Source organism: Myxocyprinus asiaticus, chromosome 14, assembly GCF_019703515.2.
Source record: "Myxocyprinus asiaticus isolate MX2 ecotype Aquarium Trade chromosome 14, UBuf_Myxa_2, whole genome shotgun sequence".
NCBI classification, from domain to species: Eukaryota; Metazoa; Chordata; class Actinopteri; order Cypriniformes; family Catostomidae; genus Myxocyprinus; species Myxocyprinus asiaticus.
In genome coordinates, this window is record NC_059357.1 from 48393080 (window position 1) to 48411607 (window position 18528).

The 18528-nt window shown below is 38.1% G+C and overlaps 1 protein-coding gene across 1 annotated transcript; it reads right to left on the minus strand.

Moving 5' to 3' along the window:
- Positions 1-4489: 4489 nt before the first annotated feature.
- On the minus strand, positions 4490-13982 carry LOC127452173 (C-factor-like). The gene is made up of 6 exons (XM_051717475.1): positions 13716-13982; positions 13560-13614; positions 9949-10136; positions 9687-9848; positions 9283-9393; positions 4490-4991 (listed from the first exon to the last, which is right to left on the minus strand). The coding sequence occupies exons 1-6, from the start codon at positions 13860-13862 to the stop codon at positions 4878-4880; spliced, it is 777 nt and encodes a 258-aa protein (XP_051573435.1). The 5' UTR covers positions 13863-13982; the 3' UTR covers positions 4490-4877.
- Between the last annotated feature and the right edge of the window lie 4546 nt (positions 13983-18528).

The following is an 18528-nucleotide window of genomic DNA, read 5'->3' on the forward strand; positions in this document are numbered from 1 at the left end:
GGATTTTTGACCATGTCTGATAGCTCTGAGGTCATCTAAATGCTAGTGTACTCCTAAAAGTTGACAAAACAAATTTTTAACAAATACACATTTAAAATTCTGTCCTTTTCTTCCTGGAAAATGGACCAAAAATATCGATGACATCATGACAGTACTCCTGGCTGTATCCAGATTTTTGTCCATGATAATGCTCTATAGAATGAAAGTGTCCCTCTCCCTAAAATATAATTACCACCTGCCACAGACTAGCAATAGCAAGCACCAAAATATGGTGTATGGCTCTGACATAAACTAAAGGCTGTTTAAAAATAGGTCAAGCCCTTAGATATGTCTCATCCCAATAGAATAGAATACACTCACTGGCCACTTTATTAGGTACACCTGTAAATCTACTTATTCATGCGATTATCTAATCAACCAATTGTGTGGCAGCAGTGTAATGTATAAAATCATGCAGAAATGGGTCAGGAGATTCAGTTAATTTTCACATCAACCATCAGAATGGGGGGGAAAAATATGATCTCAGTGATTTAGACCGTAGCATGATTGTTGGTGTCAGACAGGCTAGTTTGAGTATTTCTATAACTGCTCATCTCCTGGGATTTTAGTGTATAGAGAATGGTGAAAAAAACAAAAAACATCCAGCGAGCGGCAGTTCTGTGGGCGAAAACAGCTTGTTAATGACAGAGGTCAGAGAGGAAAGGCCAGACTGTTCCAAGCTGGCAGGAAGGTGAAAGTAACCTAAATAAACATGCGTTACAACAGTGCTATGCAGAAAACCATTTCTGAACATACAACAAACACGACGAACATTGAGACGGATGGGCTACAGCAGCAGAAGACCCCTCCGGGTACCACTACAGCTTAGAACAGGAAATTGAGGCTACAGTAGATGATTGGAAAAACATCGCCTGGTGTGACAAACCTGGATTTCTGCTGAGGTACACAAATCTTGGCCCACTGCAGCCTCGGTTTTCTGTTCTTGGCTGAGAGAAGTGGAACCAAATGTGGTCTTCTGCTGTTGTAGCCCATCAGCCTCAAGGTTCGACATGTTGTGCATTCTGAGATGCTATTCTGCTCACTACAATTGTACAGAGGGTTGTCTGAGTTACCGTAGCCTTTCCGTCAGCTTGAACCAGTCTGGCCATTCTCGTTTACCTCTCTTATCAACAAGGCATTTTTTGTCCACAGAACTGCCGCTCACTGGTTGTTTTTAGTTTTTCGCACCATTCTCTATACACTCTAGAGACTGTTGTGCATGAAAATCCCAGGAGATCAGCAGTTACAGAAATACTCAAACCAGCCTGTCTGGCACCAACAATCATGCCACGGTCTAAATCAGTGAGATCACATTTTTTCCCCATTCTGATGGTTGATGTGAACATTAACTGAAGCTCCTGACCCATAACTGCATGATTTTTTACATTACACTGCTGCCACATGATTGGCTGATTAGATAATCACATGAATAAGTACATGTACAGGTGTACCTAATAAAGTGGCCAGTCAGTGTATGTAAACAGGAAAGAAAACTGCGCTCAACAAGCCATTTCATGGGTCCTGTAATATGCAGTTCTCATGGAGGCCAAATGATTTCTGACTAGCTTTGGGTTCCAATCTACCTGTGTAAAAGCTCAGCTAAGTAAAATATACCTAAAGAGTTTCCCATATTACAGTGGCCACACTGGTAACTCAAGCTTGATCTGTTTCTCACAGTATTCAGGACAGCAGAGGTATGAAGACTTGAACTGTCATTTGATTTGGCCCCTGTTCCTCCAGATGCCTCGAGATATCTGAGCTGTGGTCGTGAGTGTGTCTGTCTGCGATGGCTGAGGTATGCCCGTGCTGACAGATTGGCATTGAGTTATACATTGTACTTCTGTCACTTAATACTGCACATAATCTCATCCATTCTCAATGCTCAAAACAATATATCACACTTTATGTGAATATCATTGAGTGCAAGGTCAGAGACGTGGTCTGGCCAGTAGAGCACATTTTTTTGAGTTATTATAGTTTAAAAAAAATCACTAGGATTCTATTTTTATTTTATGTTGTAGTTTGTTTTTCAATTTCAGTTTAGATTTAGTTAGTTTTAATGGCGCATAAATATATATATATACATATTTTTTGTTTGCATTTAAATGTCTGGGGACATTATGGCATTTATTAGATTATGGACATTGCAATATGATTTTCTGTAAAGCTGCTTTGAAAAAATGCATTGTGAAAAGCGCATTACAAATAAACATGACTTCTTACTACAGTACTTGTGGACAATAAAAAAAGTGCTATACTGTAAATGTGCCTTTGCTGCTACATTTAGCAGCACAATGTTAGTACTATCATGCTGACATCTCCAGTGCATTTATTTCAGTGATATATGGACTGGATCAGCTCAGATCATGTGTCAGATGTGTTACATAGACCATGCACACCAGTGAACAACTAATCACTGGATTTGTCAAAATTTATGAAGTTCATGGCATAAAATCTTTGTAACACATTCTAAAGATTTATTGGAGGCTGTTTGGATCAACTTAACGAGCAACGTCTTTGCAACGTTTCACTGAGCATTATTACTTTCTATAACAACCGTATTATTGTGGTGTCATCAATTTAATATTTGTACAACAAGCGATTTTCTGTGAATCGGCCCAAAAGCTATAAGAGGGGTTAGAAAAATGACTTCAGAAAATTCTGAATGGCTGAAAAATGGCCAGAAACTAAAATCAGAACAAAATATTGTATGTATTGTCAATCCATGTTGGTCAAATGGATTTTCATCTCTGCAGCTTCCTTCTGAAACTATATTTTTAGCCTTTGTACTGATTATAGTGCACATTTGTAGTTTCAGTTTAGCTTTCATTCTTTTGCAAACTCCTGTATTTATTTTTCAGTTAAATAAAATATTTTCACTGCTGGTTTTCGTTACTGATAATAACCTTTTCTGTCACAATGGGCCTCATTCATGAAACACGAGCAGAATGACTTTTTGTGCAACCTGTTCGAAAAGCCGTTCTGACCAAAGTTCTCGCATTCATAAATGTTTTTGTATTTTCAAAATGTTAATTGGTAAGAACAAAATGTACTCCTGCTCCTGACCACATGTAAATCATGTGTAAAAGACATCTTAATGTTTTGTGTACTTTCAGCCAATGTGGTCTAACAAAATTTTACTGAAGTTAAAATAACTTGAAAGTAACTTTAAAAACAGACATAAATTAGTAACTTTTTTAAACATATTTGTGATGAGGAGAAGAGCGTGGCCGGGCTGTGAGGGTGCACGGCCAGCGCTGAGTCAGCTGAACAGAGACGCCAGTTCGAGAGAGACAGAGACACTCGTGGCCACTGTATGTGTGTGCATCTTTGTTTTATGTTGTTTTAAGTTGAATTTCTGTCATTAAAGTTACATTGACTGTTCTGCCGGTTCCCGCCTCCTCCTTGCCCATCCCTTACCTGTTACACTGGTGCCGAAATCCGGGAAGGAGGAGGGATGCACTGTCGTGGAGTACTCGCCGCTGCCATCCACCGGGGAAGCAGCCACGGCCGTCTGCCTGGGGACAGTGGGGTCGCTGCCGAGAGTCGGAGGAACTGCTGTTGTCCGCCGAGAAAGGGGAGGAGCAGTTCTGTCCACCAGGGGTCAGAGGACTCGCTGTTGTCCGCCAGGGGAGGAGCGAGCTGTGGTCCACCAGAGGTCGGAAGAGTGGCTGAGGACCAGGTGACAGTGTGTCAGGGGACCAGCGAGCAGGTTTTTCTCTCTCTCTCCTCTCTCTCTCTCGCCCTTTCCCTCATCCCTCTCCCTCCCCTCATCTCTCCTCCAGGTTCCCAGGAGGCAGGGTGGACCATCGGCTGGTGGAACGGCGGGAAGGGCAGCGTCTCCCCTCCAGAGATGGAGGGGGCAGTAGACCAGTCCGGATGGCGCCCCAGCCTGAATCGGGCAGGGGAGGAGTGTTACGAGGAGGAGGGCGTGGACGGGCTGTGAGGGTGCACGGCCAGCATTGAGTCAACTAATCAGCAGGATTTTTTTCTGATGACTCTTCCAGTTGCAAGGGGGTATAGTATTGCTGTATACCCAAAAGTTTATGGGAAGGTCCATTTTATGGAAAATATACATACTGTATATTTAAGTTTCATGAGTGAGGCCCATTGCACAGCAGCTCTTTTGCGAGCAATCCAGGTGTGAGTTTGAATCCAGTTTGTGTAACATTTCCTGATTCCACACCACTCTTCTCCCTGCTGTTTCCTTTATAATATCCCAAAATACTTCCTTAACCAGTGAACATGAAGCAGCAGCAGGAAAAATTGTCACACAATGGGATATTAGCAGATTGTTGGTTAACATTTTACCTTTAAATATTTAAACTACACAAAATGTGGTTTCAGGTTGGACACGCTTATGACGTTTAAAAGAAATTGTAAAGGGATGTCCTAACAACGGTTCTGCAAATGTTGGAAATATCTATTTATTATTTAAAAAAAATCTGTTTTATTTAAAATGTTGATAGAAACTGTCACAAACTTTTCCAGACTATTTCATAAAAATAAAAATGTCTACATTGTTGTTGTACTTGGATCAACAGGGCAAAGTAATAATAATAATACAAAAATAATCCTGGTAATTTTTATTTTTTTCCACAATCACTGACATGACGCATACTAAAGTAGGTATAGGGCCACAACCCTATGCTGTTTCCACAGCCTAGGAATAGAATTGTACTATGAACAATAGTAATGTCAAGAAAAGATCATTTGCTTTGTTGAAGTTATCATGTTTTCTGTAATAATCATTTGTGGCTGTTGTTCATGATGTGGTGGGCACTTGTTTCATAATGGCTAAAATAGAACGGTCTGCACCTGTTGACCATTCAGATGGTTTACCATGGTAGAGTTTTTCCAGTGTAGTCAAGGAATCCACCATGCTGGGTCTCAGTGAGGCTGCTCAAAACATGCAGTACCCTCTCCACACTCTCTCTGGAGTCCATTGGTGCCTAGTTGACAAACAAATTAAAAACACGAGCTTGGTTGAACGAGAATTAGCACCTATTAACACAGTTCCAAACTTTACTGTCATATTCTGCCTTTATGTTGTATAGCATGATGATGATCACCACCACAATGTCAAAATTATCAGTGAGGAACTTTTCTGGAAGCCCTGACATTGAGTTCAATGAAAGAATCAAGGCGGAAGCTAAATGGAATTGAACAAAGCTCTAATTTTCAATGCTGATGGTGCAGTTTAATTTGTATGAATAAAGTTTGCTCTGAGTAAACTCTATGCTTTTCTTTAAACTCATTAAGATCGGTTTATATGGCGACAGGCTTGTTAGACAAAACTACATTTTTCATCATTGTCTGTGGCAACACAAAAATGCTAAAATAAAGATAAAGCTTCTATGACACTACTAATGCACAATTTATTCTGCCAGGGCGACGCTTTTGTCCCGCAATCTGGCAACCTTGAGCGCACGAGCTCCCTCTCCACTGCAAAGAGACGCTGGTTTTCTGAAAACACTGGCAGGTATGTCGGAGTTTGCGATGGGTTGATTTGTCCTTCTTAGTGTTCACATGAATCTTATGCCACAAGTTCTCAAATGTTTCACGCACTTTCAAACATGGTCAAGTAGTAAATTGGAGTAGAAAAAAATGCGTATCTGCAGTGGGCGAGCGATCTAGAAAAAACCCTTTTTCATGATCATAACGTGGATTCTTTTCACAAAATTAATCATAAAATACCATTACAAAGGGTAACAGGTGCATATTATGGCCATGTGTCCTAAGGGTCAATGAAGTGATGCTCATTTTTGTCCTGATCTATTCAATTAAAAATACATTAAAAAATGCAATTCACACAAAACATTTACTTGAATACACCTCTTCTATGATGAACATTTTCAATTGCTGAGTTTAAAGTCATATTGATATTTTTTCTGGGGCTTAAAGTAAAAAATATGATGTGGTACAGTAAAAAAAAAAAAAACACAAAAAAAAGTCAAAGTCTCTGACTCAAAATCTGAAATTCCTGAAAAAAGAAATATTGGCATGACTATTCAGTTTGTTATTTCTTAAAAAAAATAAACAGTGAAACAATTGTTTTAAAATATGTCATTTTAAAACGCTTTTTGTCCATCAAATCAAAATCTTTGGGTTTAACCAATTTGTAGGTAGCCATTTTGTTGCTTATGTTGACCATAAAAACTATAAAACACAGTAAAACATCTCAGTTTGCTGAGATATACTGAGACTATTTAGTATAGCCGGGCCACTTCTATTAAAATGAATGGGAGACATTGGAATGTCCATCAGTCAACGGATGTAGAAAGGAAGATGTTTAAAAAACATCTGATATTTATTCTGACATGTTTATGAAAAGGCACATTTTGTTCATGTGGTGTAACCCTGAGAAAAATTATTGATATTTTTGACACAAATTCATAATATTTATCCATTATCTATTTCACTTTAGATTCTGCATTCATCTAAATCAATATAGGTTGCATTTGGGCAGCTTTATATTAATTTATTAAATTTTGGAATTCTAGTTCTCTAAGCCTTTTTGACAACTTAAAAATTTTAAGACTAATTCTAGGTTTCCTATTATCCCATATTTGTTTTGTAATCAATAGAAGCCTATATTTATTTGTAATATTTTTGAGTATTGCGAGTATTGACGCTGACTACCACCCCTGGATTCAAGAGTTTGAATCCAGGGCGTGCTGAGTGACTCCAGCCAGGTCTCCTAAGCAACCAAACTGGTGGTCCTCGTGGTCAATATAATGTGGTTCTAGCTCTCGGTGGGGTGCGTGGTGAGTTGTGCGTGGATGCTGCGGAGAATAGCGTGAAGCCTCCACACGTGCTACGTCTCCACGGCAACACACTCAACAAGCCACGTGATAAGATGCACGGATTGACAGTCTCAGACGCAAAGGCAACTGAGATTCCACCACGCGGACTTAGAGCGCATTGGGAATTGAGCATTCCAAATTGGGGAGAAAATAAAAAAAGAATTATGTTATTATATTTAGACCATAACGGAAAATTTAAAGGTAAAGTTTTGGAAGCTATCTACCTCCACAACAATGTGGTCACCTTAAGCACAGCATTTAAAATAAATTAATAACTCTAGTTTATGCACAACAGAGCGCATGCACAACACGTGTTGTTTTGGAGCATATAAAGTCAGGAATTACTTTATGCTTCTTTACTGTGATATAAACAATATCAGTGTAAAACAAAATGAAATACTAATAAACTAATTATTATATGATTACAGGGTTCCCACTTGTTATGTGCCCAGTGGTGTAATAATTAAGCAAAAACACATGAGAGCTCATGCTTATATTGGATGGTTATTTTTCTGAATTCCATACTCGACAGTTTAATAAGATTTTATTAATGTAGATTTACTTTAATACTTTTTTAATTTTAAAGTAGAATTACTGTAATTTTTAAACATAACATTGCATTATTGAAATCCTCACAGCACAATCCAAAACACCACTGGAGAATTTTGTTTTCTCAAATAAAGTGTGGCACAACAGAACATCATAAATGTGAGATATTGCTTTAATATTAATAATAATAATTAATTATTATTTACAGTAAACATTACATTACTGTACATAAAATGTTGTCCTTTTCCCCTCATTTCATGCGTCCATTAAAATGGAGCTTTATTTTAGTGTTTCTGTGTGTTTTTGATGATAGTTTGGTCACCACCAGACAAGCAGTTACCTTCATGGCCCAGTGTAATTATTAAACCCCAAAAAGCTGTGATTTGTAGCGGAAGTGTGTAATTTCAGTGCCACTGAACAGAATTGCAAAAATAAACTTTGTTTTCAAAACAGATTTCTGAATACATACATGTGTGGGATCTTCTGCGTCTGTGGTTACACAATGTTGACTATCGTGAGAGGCCAGAACACATTCAGGCAACAGATCAACAGATGCACACTGGAATCCACGGGCAACCGTTCCACACACGCACGCAAAAGATCCACGCGCTTAATTTAGGAATCCACACACCAGAAGTATACACAAATATACAGTTTACTTTGCTCAGAATACCATCCACAAGTACATAAAATGTATGTGTAATTTAATGCACAAATAAATGCTGAACCGTTTGCATCAGTATTTTCCTTCGAGAATGTTTGTTCTGCAGTCTTGACATACACACACACGCAATGCTGGGGACGTGGCTTAGCGTGGCTGACAGCAAATGCCCATTCATTAAAATGAAGGGAAATATCCAGTAGATTTGGCTATTATTTTAAAAGTGTTCAGAATGTTGTTTCGACCAAGAATTTTCATTTCTCAAGTGTAATATGATTATAGATTACAGTTATATAATGTCTATAATCTGAAATAAGTGTTTTATGTTTTTATTTATAATACAATTTGATATTTATCCATGATGGCAAGCCATATTTTCAGCTGCCATTACTCCATTCTACTAAGAAAATGTGTTACATAATCCTTAAGAAAACATTTAATATGTTAACTTAGTACTAAAGTAACATTTCTTTTTGTTAGAACAGTTAAAATGGTTGTGCTACTTAATGAAGTGTAGAAATCACAATAAAGTTTGTTTTTTTTTTCAGTTGAGGTATTGCATTTTTTCTTTTTTTCTTTTTTTTTTTTACTTTACAGTAAATTAACTTTACTCTTGCAAGTCAAATTTCAGTTTTAAAAATAAGCAAAAAGAAAGATATTTCTCCTCAAATTCATCAATCTATTGTTCTTTTGAGAGATGAAGGCTATTCCATGCACTTCTGTTGAAAGAATAAAACAAACTTGATCTAACCAGGACAGAGAGAGAAGTGGACAACTCAGATGCACAACAACAAGAATACAAGTACATCAGAGTCTCTAATTTGAGAGAAAGAGTCCTCACAGGTCCTAAACAAGCAGCTTTAATTAACAGTATATGCCGAACAGTTGAGTAGAGGATTCTTGGATGAACAGAAAGTTAGATTACATCATTTATTTTTAAAGAAATAGTCAACATTATAAATGCCTTTACTGTAATTTTTCAATTACTTTCAATCAATTTAATGCATCTTCAAAGATCATTAGTGGCGACACAGTCGAACAGTTTTATTACACATAAAAATATTTTCCAGGACATATAATACATTTCCAGAACATTTAGGTATTTTTCTAATTTTCCATGACTTTTTCATGACTGGAAAACTGCATTGCAAAATTCCAGGTTTTCCAGGACACTTAGAAAGCAAACACCTCTCACAAATGTAGAAATCTAGTGGAAATAAAACTCACCTTTTCTCCTCCCATGTCAGTGCTCACCCATCCAGGGTGAATGGCAACGCAGAGGATCTCATCTGTTTTGAACTCCAGAGCAGCACAAACTGTTATCATGTTAAGACCTGCCTGTTAAGAAAATGTTATCCATAAACACCACCCAAAAATACAGATTTGATGGTAGCAGTGACACAAATTATGTAGCAGATGAATTTACATTGTTACACAATATTTACATAACCATTTTTGCATTATTTTTTATTTTATTTTTTAAACTAAACCATCTTATAAGTGTCTCAATATTTATTTATAAATGTATTTTTGGTCTTGAATTTGTTTTTATTATTTCTTACTCTGTAATTAATGTTTACTGATGTTTTGCAAAGTCCTTTCCTTTAGGTAACAGTAGGAGCTCAGTGTACCTTGCTGACATTGTATGAGAATGCTGGGAATTGGGAGTACCAGGAAGGCAAGCTGGTCATGGAGCCCAGCACCGCGGAGATGTTGACGATCGCTGCCTTATCACAGGACATACCTGATTCACCACATGCTTTGGCTGCAGTGCGGAGGTAAGGTAGATACTCCTAATAAACACAAAGAAAAGACATACAAAAGCAGAGGTTTCTTGTGATTGCTGGTCTAATCCTTAAGTTAGAGCTGCTAACAACCCTTAAACTCCATTACCTTGATGACTATCAAAGGTCCCATAATGTTGGTGTTGAAGGCCTTATGCATGTCCTCATCAGGGGTGGACAGCATAGTTCCAGGTGACAACACTCCAGCATTATTCACCAACAGATTCAGGCCACTCTCCCCCAGTAGTGAGCCCACTGTTTTTGCAGACTCTTTAATGCTGCATGGATCATTCACATCTAATTGTCACATGAAAAAATCTGTTCAAAATTCAATGGATATTACGTTATTATAATATTATCAAAGTCATTTAAAAGATCAACCGATATTGTGGTTTAATTACAATAGTGATTGTTTTTGTTTAAATGCTCGAAAACATATGCAGAAATGATTTAATTATTTCAACATATTTTATTAACATACATTTCAAAATTTCATAATAATAATAATATATTTCCCCCCAAATACTAGTGTAATTTGAATATGTACTGTATATGATTAAAAAATATGAAGTATATACTATATACTGTCACGGTCCTGTCACTCTGACAGTCTGGGTTTTTGTCTGACAGGACCGTGGCATCATCATCTCTTGTGTTTCATTGTTTGTCTTTGTAGGAGCGTGCGGTTTCGGTTGAATTCCCTGCTGTGCGCACTTCGGTTTGTCTTGTTTCATGTCCGGAGCATGGTGTCTAGATCCTGACTTCCTGTCTGGTTCGGTCCGTGACGGGATCCAGACACTCATGCTCCACGTTCTGTCTGTTATTGATGTGAGTGCGTCGCATCAATAGTTTATGTCTTGTACACGGGTTGTGGTCGCTTTGCGTTGCGTGCCTGGATCGCGAGCTGTCTTTACGTTCTGCTGAGGTTCGGTATTTACACAACCCTGAGATTTCGGGTTTGTGTGTGGCCGAACTCTCACACAGGTGTCCTGTCTTGTTTTTGTCGCCTGCCTCGTGGTGTATGCTCAGGTTTTGTTTAGTGTGAGAATGCCTGGCATTGCTTTGTTTGGTGTTGCTACGCATTCTCTCATCTTGTTTGTCGGTTGGCATGAGCGTATATTGCCTTATTGTCTTGCCGATGTGCGCTCATGACATTCGGGTGTTTTGTTGTCTTGTGAAAGCACGTGGTTTTGTTTCTGTATCGCCGCGTGTCTCTCTGTCTTACATCATACCCCGCCTCCTTGTTTGCTTATTATTAGTTTATTTGCCTCACCTGTCCCCTGTTAACCCATTTGATTTCTCTCCCTATTTTAGCCTCTTCGTGTGTGCTGTCCAGTGCCAGTTTGTCTTTTTCCAGTCGGTCCTGTTTGTCGGTCCTGTTATTTGCTCCTGTTTCATCCCCAGCCCGGTCTGGTCGGTCCTGTGCCCAGTTTTCCCAACCCCAGCCCGGATACCCTTTTTCCCCTTCGGGGTACGTTTATTTTTCCCCCTCATGGGAGTTTTGTTTTTTGGCCTTTTGTTATATTAAAAAATCCTTTGTTTTTTACTCTGCATTTGGGTCCTGAGCCTTTCTGATCCTGACATATACAGTATATACAGTGTGTGTATGTATATATATATATATATATATAAGGGCTGTCAATCGCTTAAATTTATTTATCAATTTAATTTCATGGTATGCCGATAAATTAATCACAATTAAATCACATACATAAATATTTGCAGATAAAGCCCCTCAAATAACAATAATTCAATGTTTAAATAATTATATATATACACACACACACACACACACACACACACACACACACACACACTGCATCAGACGGATGCTTTTGGAGCGTCTCGGTTGCGTTGCGTCCTAAACAGTGTTGGGTAATGTTACTTTTAAAAGTAACTCGTTAGAATATTGCGTTACTCCTTAAAGTAACAAAGTTATTTTTTATGGAAAGTAAAGAGTTACTTTTGCGTAACTTTTTTTCTCACAGCCACTTTCTCTTCTGCTATGCTATGCATTCCATTCAAGAGACATTACAGGTCATGATAGCTACTGTGCAACACTCATAGAAAACAACATAGTAAACAAACCGATATTTATCAAGTAGATCTTCACATCATATTTATAATAATGATTTGTTTTGCCATCAACATGGCAGCCAATATAAATAATGAAGAATAACCACTCTTTTACCTAAAGCAGCAAAGTCCAACACTTGAACCTGCATCATACCTGTCATCATGTCCTGTGCCCATCGGCAATGCCAGAGTCAATTTAAGATGATTTTAAGTCAGGATAAAATTCAGTGGGGAATGCCAGCCAAACATGTTCAAGGAATAAGTCTGATGAATAAATTAATATTTTTCACTTGTCATCTCAATGCTCGCTTGTTTTGAGTTGATCCACGGTGCGTACAGACACCACAACTTCAAAAGGCGCATGTTGATACAACTTGAGTGGAATCGTTTTTAATGCTACCAAAATGTCATAAAAACGGTTTATGAATCAAACTACTTTTTATTATAAAACAAATGTGAATATTTTTAGAAAATAAGACATTTTGTTAAAAACATGAAATGCACATGTGCGTAGGCATGTTGATTGACAGACAATGTCTGTATCTAAAAGGTGATTGGCCCTTTTACTTGCAAGGCAGGACTTCCTTTCTACATCCATTGACTGTTGGGTGCAAGAGCTTCTTGGTTGGGCATTCCAATTTCTCCCATTCATTTAAATAGAAGTGACTCGTCGCTATCTGCTAAATAGTCTCTGGCCTCACACTCTATAAGAACTACAATGCCCATCATGCACTACGTATCCCCCCTGAAATTTGCACACTTTTACTCCTGATTTCTCACAATACAGGGACAGAAGGGGTGTACAAAAGCAACGTGTTACTTTATTTAAAAAGTAACTCCGATATTATGGTCTAAAAGAAAAAATATTGCATTAATTTACTCTGAAAAAGTAATCTGATTACATAACACATTACTTTTATCGCGTTACCCCCAACACTGGTCATAAATATACCATTTTTAAGTTGCTGTGTCAAGTTAAACGAAGTTTGAAACTTAGAGAAAACAACTCGAGATCCCTGCCTTCGAATTTGCGCTCCATCAAGCTGTGTTTGTACGCAAGAACGTGTCCTCTTCGTGTTGTCTGGTCTTGGTAAGTGTGGTTTGTAAGTGTGGCTGCATGTTGCCAATACTGAGAGTTTCGCTTACTGTCCCTTGGAGAAAACAGGTGGTACTCTATGCTTATTACGGTCTGGGAACATGATTTTATATATAATATAATACACACACACACACACACACACACACACTACTATATAGCCATAGATTGATTACTTTGTGTTTGCTTTTTAACACAATAAATGATCATTAGGCTACAACAGTGAAAACATAATGTGCATTAGAATATAATAATAATTGTTATTTATGCAAAGTTGTTTTGCGATGAGCAGTAGTGTTCCAAATTCATTTTCATCTTTGTTTTGGATCATGCGTAACTGTTTAGCTAAAAGTGCTGTGCATTTCTCATAGAATACGTTTCAATGAGTAAGTTACTTATATTGTTTAGAGACCCACCAAATGGTGGCATTTATCCTTAGACTAGATACTGAAGAACCAGCAACTGTAGAAAGTAGAAAGGTCTAAATATCAGTTCTACCAATTAACGGTCTATAAAAAAAAAATTAAAAAAATATCTTTTTTTTTTACCAAGATGCACAATAGTGATAATGCTAGGATGTTTTTTGGCCAATTCTTTCAGCTCCTAAATTGAAACAGAAAACACATATATTGCATATTTAAACAGTAAACAGAGATTATTTTTAGCTACATTATGCTCTCTGGATTAAGCAGATGAGAACTCACCGCACACTTTGGCCCGATCGGGTCACGGCAGCCAGCAAAAATGTTCCGCTTTGGACAATTTACCTCCAAGAGCTGCTTGACCATTTCCAGGCCCAAGCCACGGTTGGCTCCAGTGATAAGGACGTTACATGCCTTTACTGCAGCCATGATGAGTCAGTCTGGTTCTGTCAGATATGTCTCTCAAGCTTTATAAAACAGAGTGTTTGTATGGTACAGTATTGAGCTCTGTCATGCCACTGCAAACTGGTGGTGTGTTTTCAGTCATACGTGGCCTTTGACATGACTCAATTGTTGTAAAACTGGAAAATTAGGTGAACGGTGAAATGTGAATAGAGTCGGTGTGGCAGAGTGAAAAAAAAAAATCACAGTGACTCAGCATACATTCATCAGCTCAGATACAGATACATGTTGTACAGTGCCTCCAAATGTTAACATACTGAATAACATTTTCTACAATTACAATTCATAAATTAAACATGTTTTTAAATCCTTTTTTAAATTCTTCATAATGAAAAACGTACATGTCCACATTTAATTTACAAATAACGAGACCCAGCTCCTCCTGCTAAATACATTTTTTTTGTAGTTTTTTTTTTTTTTTTTTACTATTTACAATTTATAAAAATTATTTTAAAAAATTTAAAAAATTTTATCAATTACTTCCGAACAAGTAAGGCAGGATAATAAAACAAAAATACAACAAGTGTGCTGGCAATATGTCATCAATTCAGATACCATAAATTATAATTATAATTACATTTATATCATGTTATATTAGGTTTATTATAGCAATATCATGTTTATTCATAAAAAAACTATTCAAAATTATTAAAAAAATACTAACTTATTTATTGGTATTCAAATAATAAAGGCTTTTATTGGACTTTCTTCTTGTAAACACAGCAGGCATTGTATCAGGCAGCACACAACCTTTTCAAAGGAATAATGTTTCTGGTTATTATATGTAAAAATCAAGTGTCAAGGTGTCATCTGAATTCCACTTCATCTGCAAAAAGAAAGCAAACATCGCACAATCTTCTGTTACTGGTGTAGATTCAGCACACGACGGGAAGTGCAAAGTGTCCAAAGTGTGGACGTGGCCAAAGTCGAAAATGGGTCTGATGAGAGAAGGCAACATGTGGATAAGAATGGATACTTTTTGCAAATTTTTGGAGGTATATACACCCTTATCTGTAAAATGCATCCTTACAATTAAAAACATTCTTGCAACACAAGATCACTAAATGTTGTGAAAACACTGGTTGAGGGACTAAAAATGAAGACATTTACATTTATCAGACACTTTTATTCAAAGCAACTTACAGGGCACGTATAACAGGCACAATCTCACCGGAGCAACCTGGAGTTAAGTGCCTTACTCAAGGACACAAAAGTGGTGACTGTGGGGATCAAACCAGAAACCTTCTGCTTACCAGTTCTGTTCTTTAGCCCACTACGCCACCATCACTCCTATAAGAGATGCTAATTGGATGAAACATACTTTGCTAAAGTTTTAACACATGGTGAACACACAAAAGTTTGCATCATCACTGTTATTATTAATGTGGGCATATTAGTAAAAGCTACTGAGTTCTGGACAGTAAAAAAATCAGACCTGGCAACATATAACTTGCAGTTTGAACAATCGGCCTAAAAAAAAAAAATATATAACTAATCAAATTCCCAGTCATGAACTAAAACACAGAACTCAAACATCTCCTTAAAACATCCCAACTTTAACAATCTTATTTACAAAGAACAAATTTCACACAAACTCATCAACTTAGACATATAAAACAAGGCAAAAACACGAAATAAAGCAACACTTACTAATTTGAGCAGCAAATCAAAGTTTCTCAAACAAGGATTTCATGTAGAAATCAGCAGACAGCATGAGGCAATCAAACTGAATCTGACAACTACTTCTTCTTTGGTGTTATTTGGCGGTTGGCAAACCAGCTTATAGGTGCATTACCGCCACCGACTGGACTGGAGCGTGGTACAGGATTATGCACGAGAGAAAAAAAAAACATATTCTTTTAACTAATTGTCATCATATATCTTGCCAGCTGTTTTCCCTAAGAGACCTGATAAAGAAAAGTCATGATGTTTTGCCTTCCTTAGCGACTGAAGAAGGTGATATCTCTCAGTATTGTATTTCCTACAATGAAATAGTACATGATCGACTGTTTCTGGTTGGCTACAGTATGTGCATTTCCCAGTTTGGTGCTTGCCTATTTTATACAATGTATTAAGTCCAGAATGACCTATTCTCAGACGAGTGAAGATATTTCCTTCCCTTCGATTCCTGCCCTCCATCCTCCCAGCACCAACATGTTTTTGTATATTATATAAATGTCTTCCAGTTTCATTGTCATCCCAATACTTCTGCCATACTGATTGTACATATGTCCTAATGTGTACCATAGCTTAGCTTTGCTTAATGAGACTTGTAGATCTACTTGTTTAATTCTTAGAGTTTGTTTGGCCAGAATATCCGCCTGCTCATTTCCCTCCACACCAACATGAGCAGGAACCCAAAGTAAGCGTGTAATATCCCCTTAACTTTTATATTATACATCATAAGGAATATTTCATTGATAATATCCATCCTAAATGATGACCTGCCTGATCTTATGCTTGCAAGTGCTGAGTAGCTATCAGATGCAATGACAGTGTTATTTATTTCCTTCTCCTCTATCCATTGCAGGGCCAATATTATTGCCAATAACTGACAAATGGTCAGTTACCCTTTTCTTAATATAAGATTCACTCATTGCGATGTATACTGCTGCATCTGCACACCCTGTATCAGGATCTTTGAGCCATCTGTGAATAAAAACACTGATTCTGAAAAATGGTTCTCAAAATAATTCTGGACTATATACCATACTGGAAGTTGTTTAGATCTGTCCTTCAATTCCTGCTGTATATTGATATCAACAATTGGCAAGGGGAATAACCAGGGAGGAATGGAAGAAATTGAGACTGTGTGGCTGTACTGTGATTGATGTAACACTAGGTTTCCTGCCTTCGCATCACCTATCCACCCAAAACTTGTAAAATTCCCAGCAGTCTTTCAAAACACTTTTAACAGGATGTGCATCACATTGTCCCTGGAGATTAACCCAGTATGCCAGCATTAACTTCACTCTTCTGATCCTTAAAGGCATTTCTCCTATTTCCACCTGCATCACTGATACTGGAGATGTTTTGAATGATCCACTACAGATTCTCAGGGCCTAAGCTTGTAACACATCTAATTTCTTGAGGTTTGACTCTGCTGCTGACATGTAAGCTACACATCCATAATCAAAGACAGATCTCATGAGTGCCCAGTATATATTTTCAAATCAAATCAAATCACTTTTATTGTCACACAACCATAAACACAAGTGCAATAGTGTGTGAAATTCTTGGGTGCAGTTCCGAGCAACATAGCAGTCGTGACAGTGATGAGACATATACCAATCTACAATAAACATCAAATTTACACAACACAATTTAAAATCTAATATACACATAATTACACACAACACAATATACAAATAATAACATACAATGTACATTATACAATACACACAATATAGAATACACATTATACAATAAAAAAAAAATTGTATATATAGTATATATTTAATGTACAGTAGGTTGTATTGTACTGTATTAACATTCAGGCTGTTGGTTGATAGTCAGTTGCCAGTGTGTTGTTAAGAGAATATAATTTATGACAGTCCAGTGTGAGATAATAAGATTAATAAAGTGCAGTGCTGATGTATATTGATCATGAGAGATCAAGAGTTCAAAAGTCTGATTGCTTGGGGGAAGAAGCTGTCATGAAGTCGGCTGGTGCGGGTCCTGATGCTGCGATACCGCCTGCCTTATGGTAGCAGTGAGAGCAGCCCATGGCTTGGGTGGCTGGAGTCTCTGATGATCCTCCAAGCTTTTTTCACACACCGCCTGGTGTATATGTCCTGGAGGGAGGGAAGCTCAACTCCGATGATGTGTCTGGCAGTTCGTACCACCCTTTGCAGGGCTTTGCAGTTGTGGGCAGTGCTATTGCCGTACCAGGTGGAGATGCAGCCAGTCAGGATGCTCTCTACAGTGCTGGTGTAGAACCGTGTGAGGATGTGGCGGTTCATTCCAAACTTCCTCGGACCATGGACGGACCATGTGAGTTCCTCAGTGATGTGGACACCCAGGAACTTGAAGCTGCTGACTCTCTCCACTGGTGCTCCATTGATGGTGATGGGGCTCTGTTCTCTTTCTCTTCTCCTGAAGTCCACCACAAGCTCCTTTGTCTTACTGACATTGAGGGAGAGGTTGTGCTCCTGACACCAGTGTGTCAGAGTGTGCACCTCCTCTCTGTAGGCTGTATCATCATTGTCAGTGATCAGACCTACCACCGTCGTATCATCAGCAAACTTAATGTTGGCATTGGAGCTATGTGTTGCCACACAGTCATGTGTGTACAGGGAATACAGGAGTGGGCTGAGAACACAGCCCTGTGGGGCTCCAGTGTTGAGGGTCAGTGATGAGGAGATGTTGCTGCCCATTCTAACCACCTGGTGTCTGCTTGACAGGAAGTCCAGGATCCAGCTTCACAGCGAGCTGTTTAAGCCCAGAGTTTCACATGAAGCTTGGAGGGCCCTATGGTGTTGAATGCTGAGCTGTAGTCTACAAACAGCATTCTCACATAAGTGTTCCTTTTTTCCAGATGGGAGAGAGCAGTGTGTATTGTAGATGCAATGCCATCATCAGTGGAGCGGTTGTTGCGGTAAGCAAACTGCAATGGGTCCAGTGATGGAGGCAG

Bases quoted from the DNA above. Each gene is read 5' to 3' on its own strand.
- LOC127452173 (XM_051717475.1), bottom strand. From the start codon at position 13,862: ATGGCTGCAGTAAAGGCATGTAACGTCCTTATCACTGGAGCCAACCGT. The intron at 10,137-13,559 runs GTAAAAAAAAAA...TGTGACAATTAG, and splicing joins TATCACTATTGTGCATCTTG to ATGTGAATGATCCATGCAGC. The intron at 9,394-9,686 runs GTACACTGAGCT...TTTTCTTAACAG, and splicing joins TCTCATACAATGTCAGCAAG to GCAGGTCTTAACATGATAAC.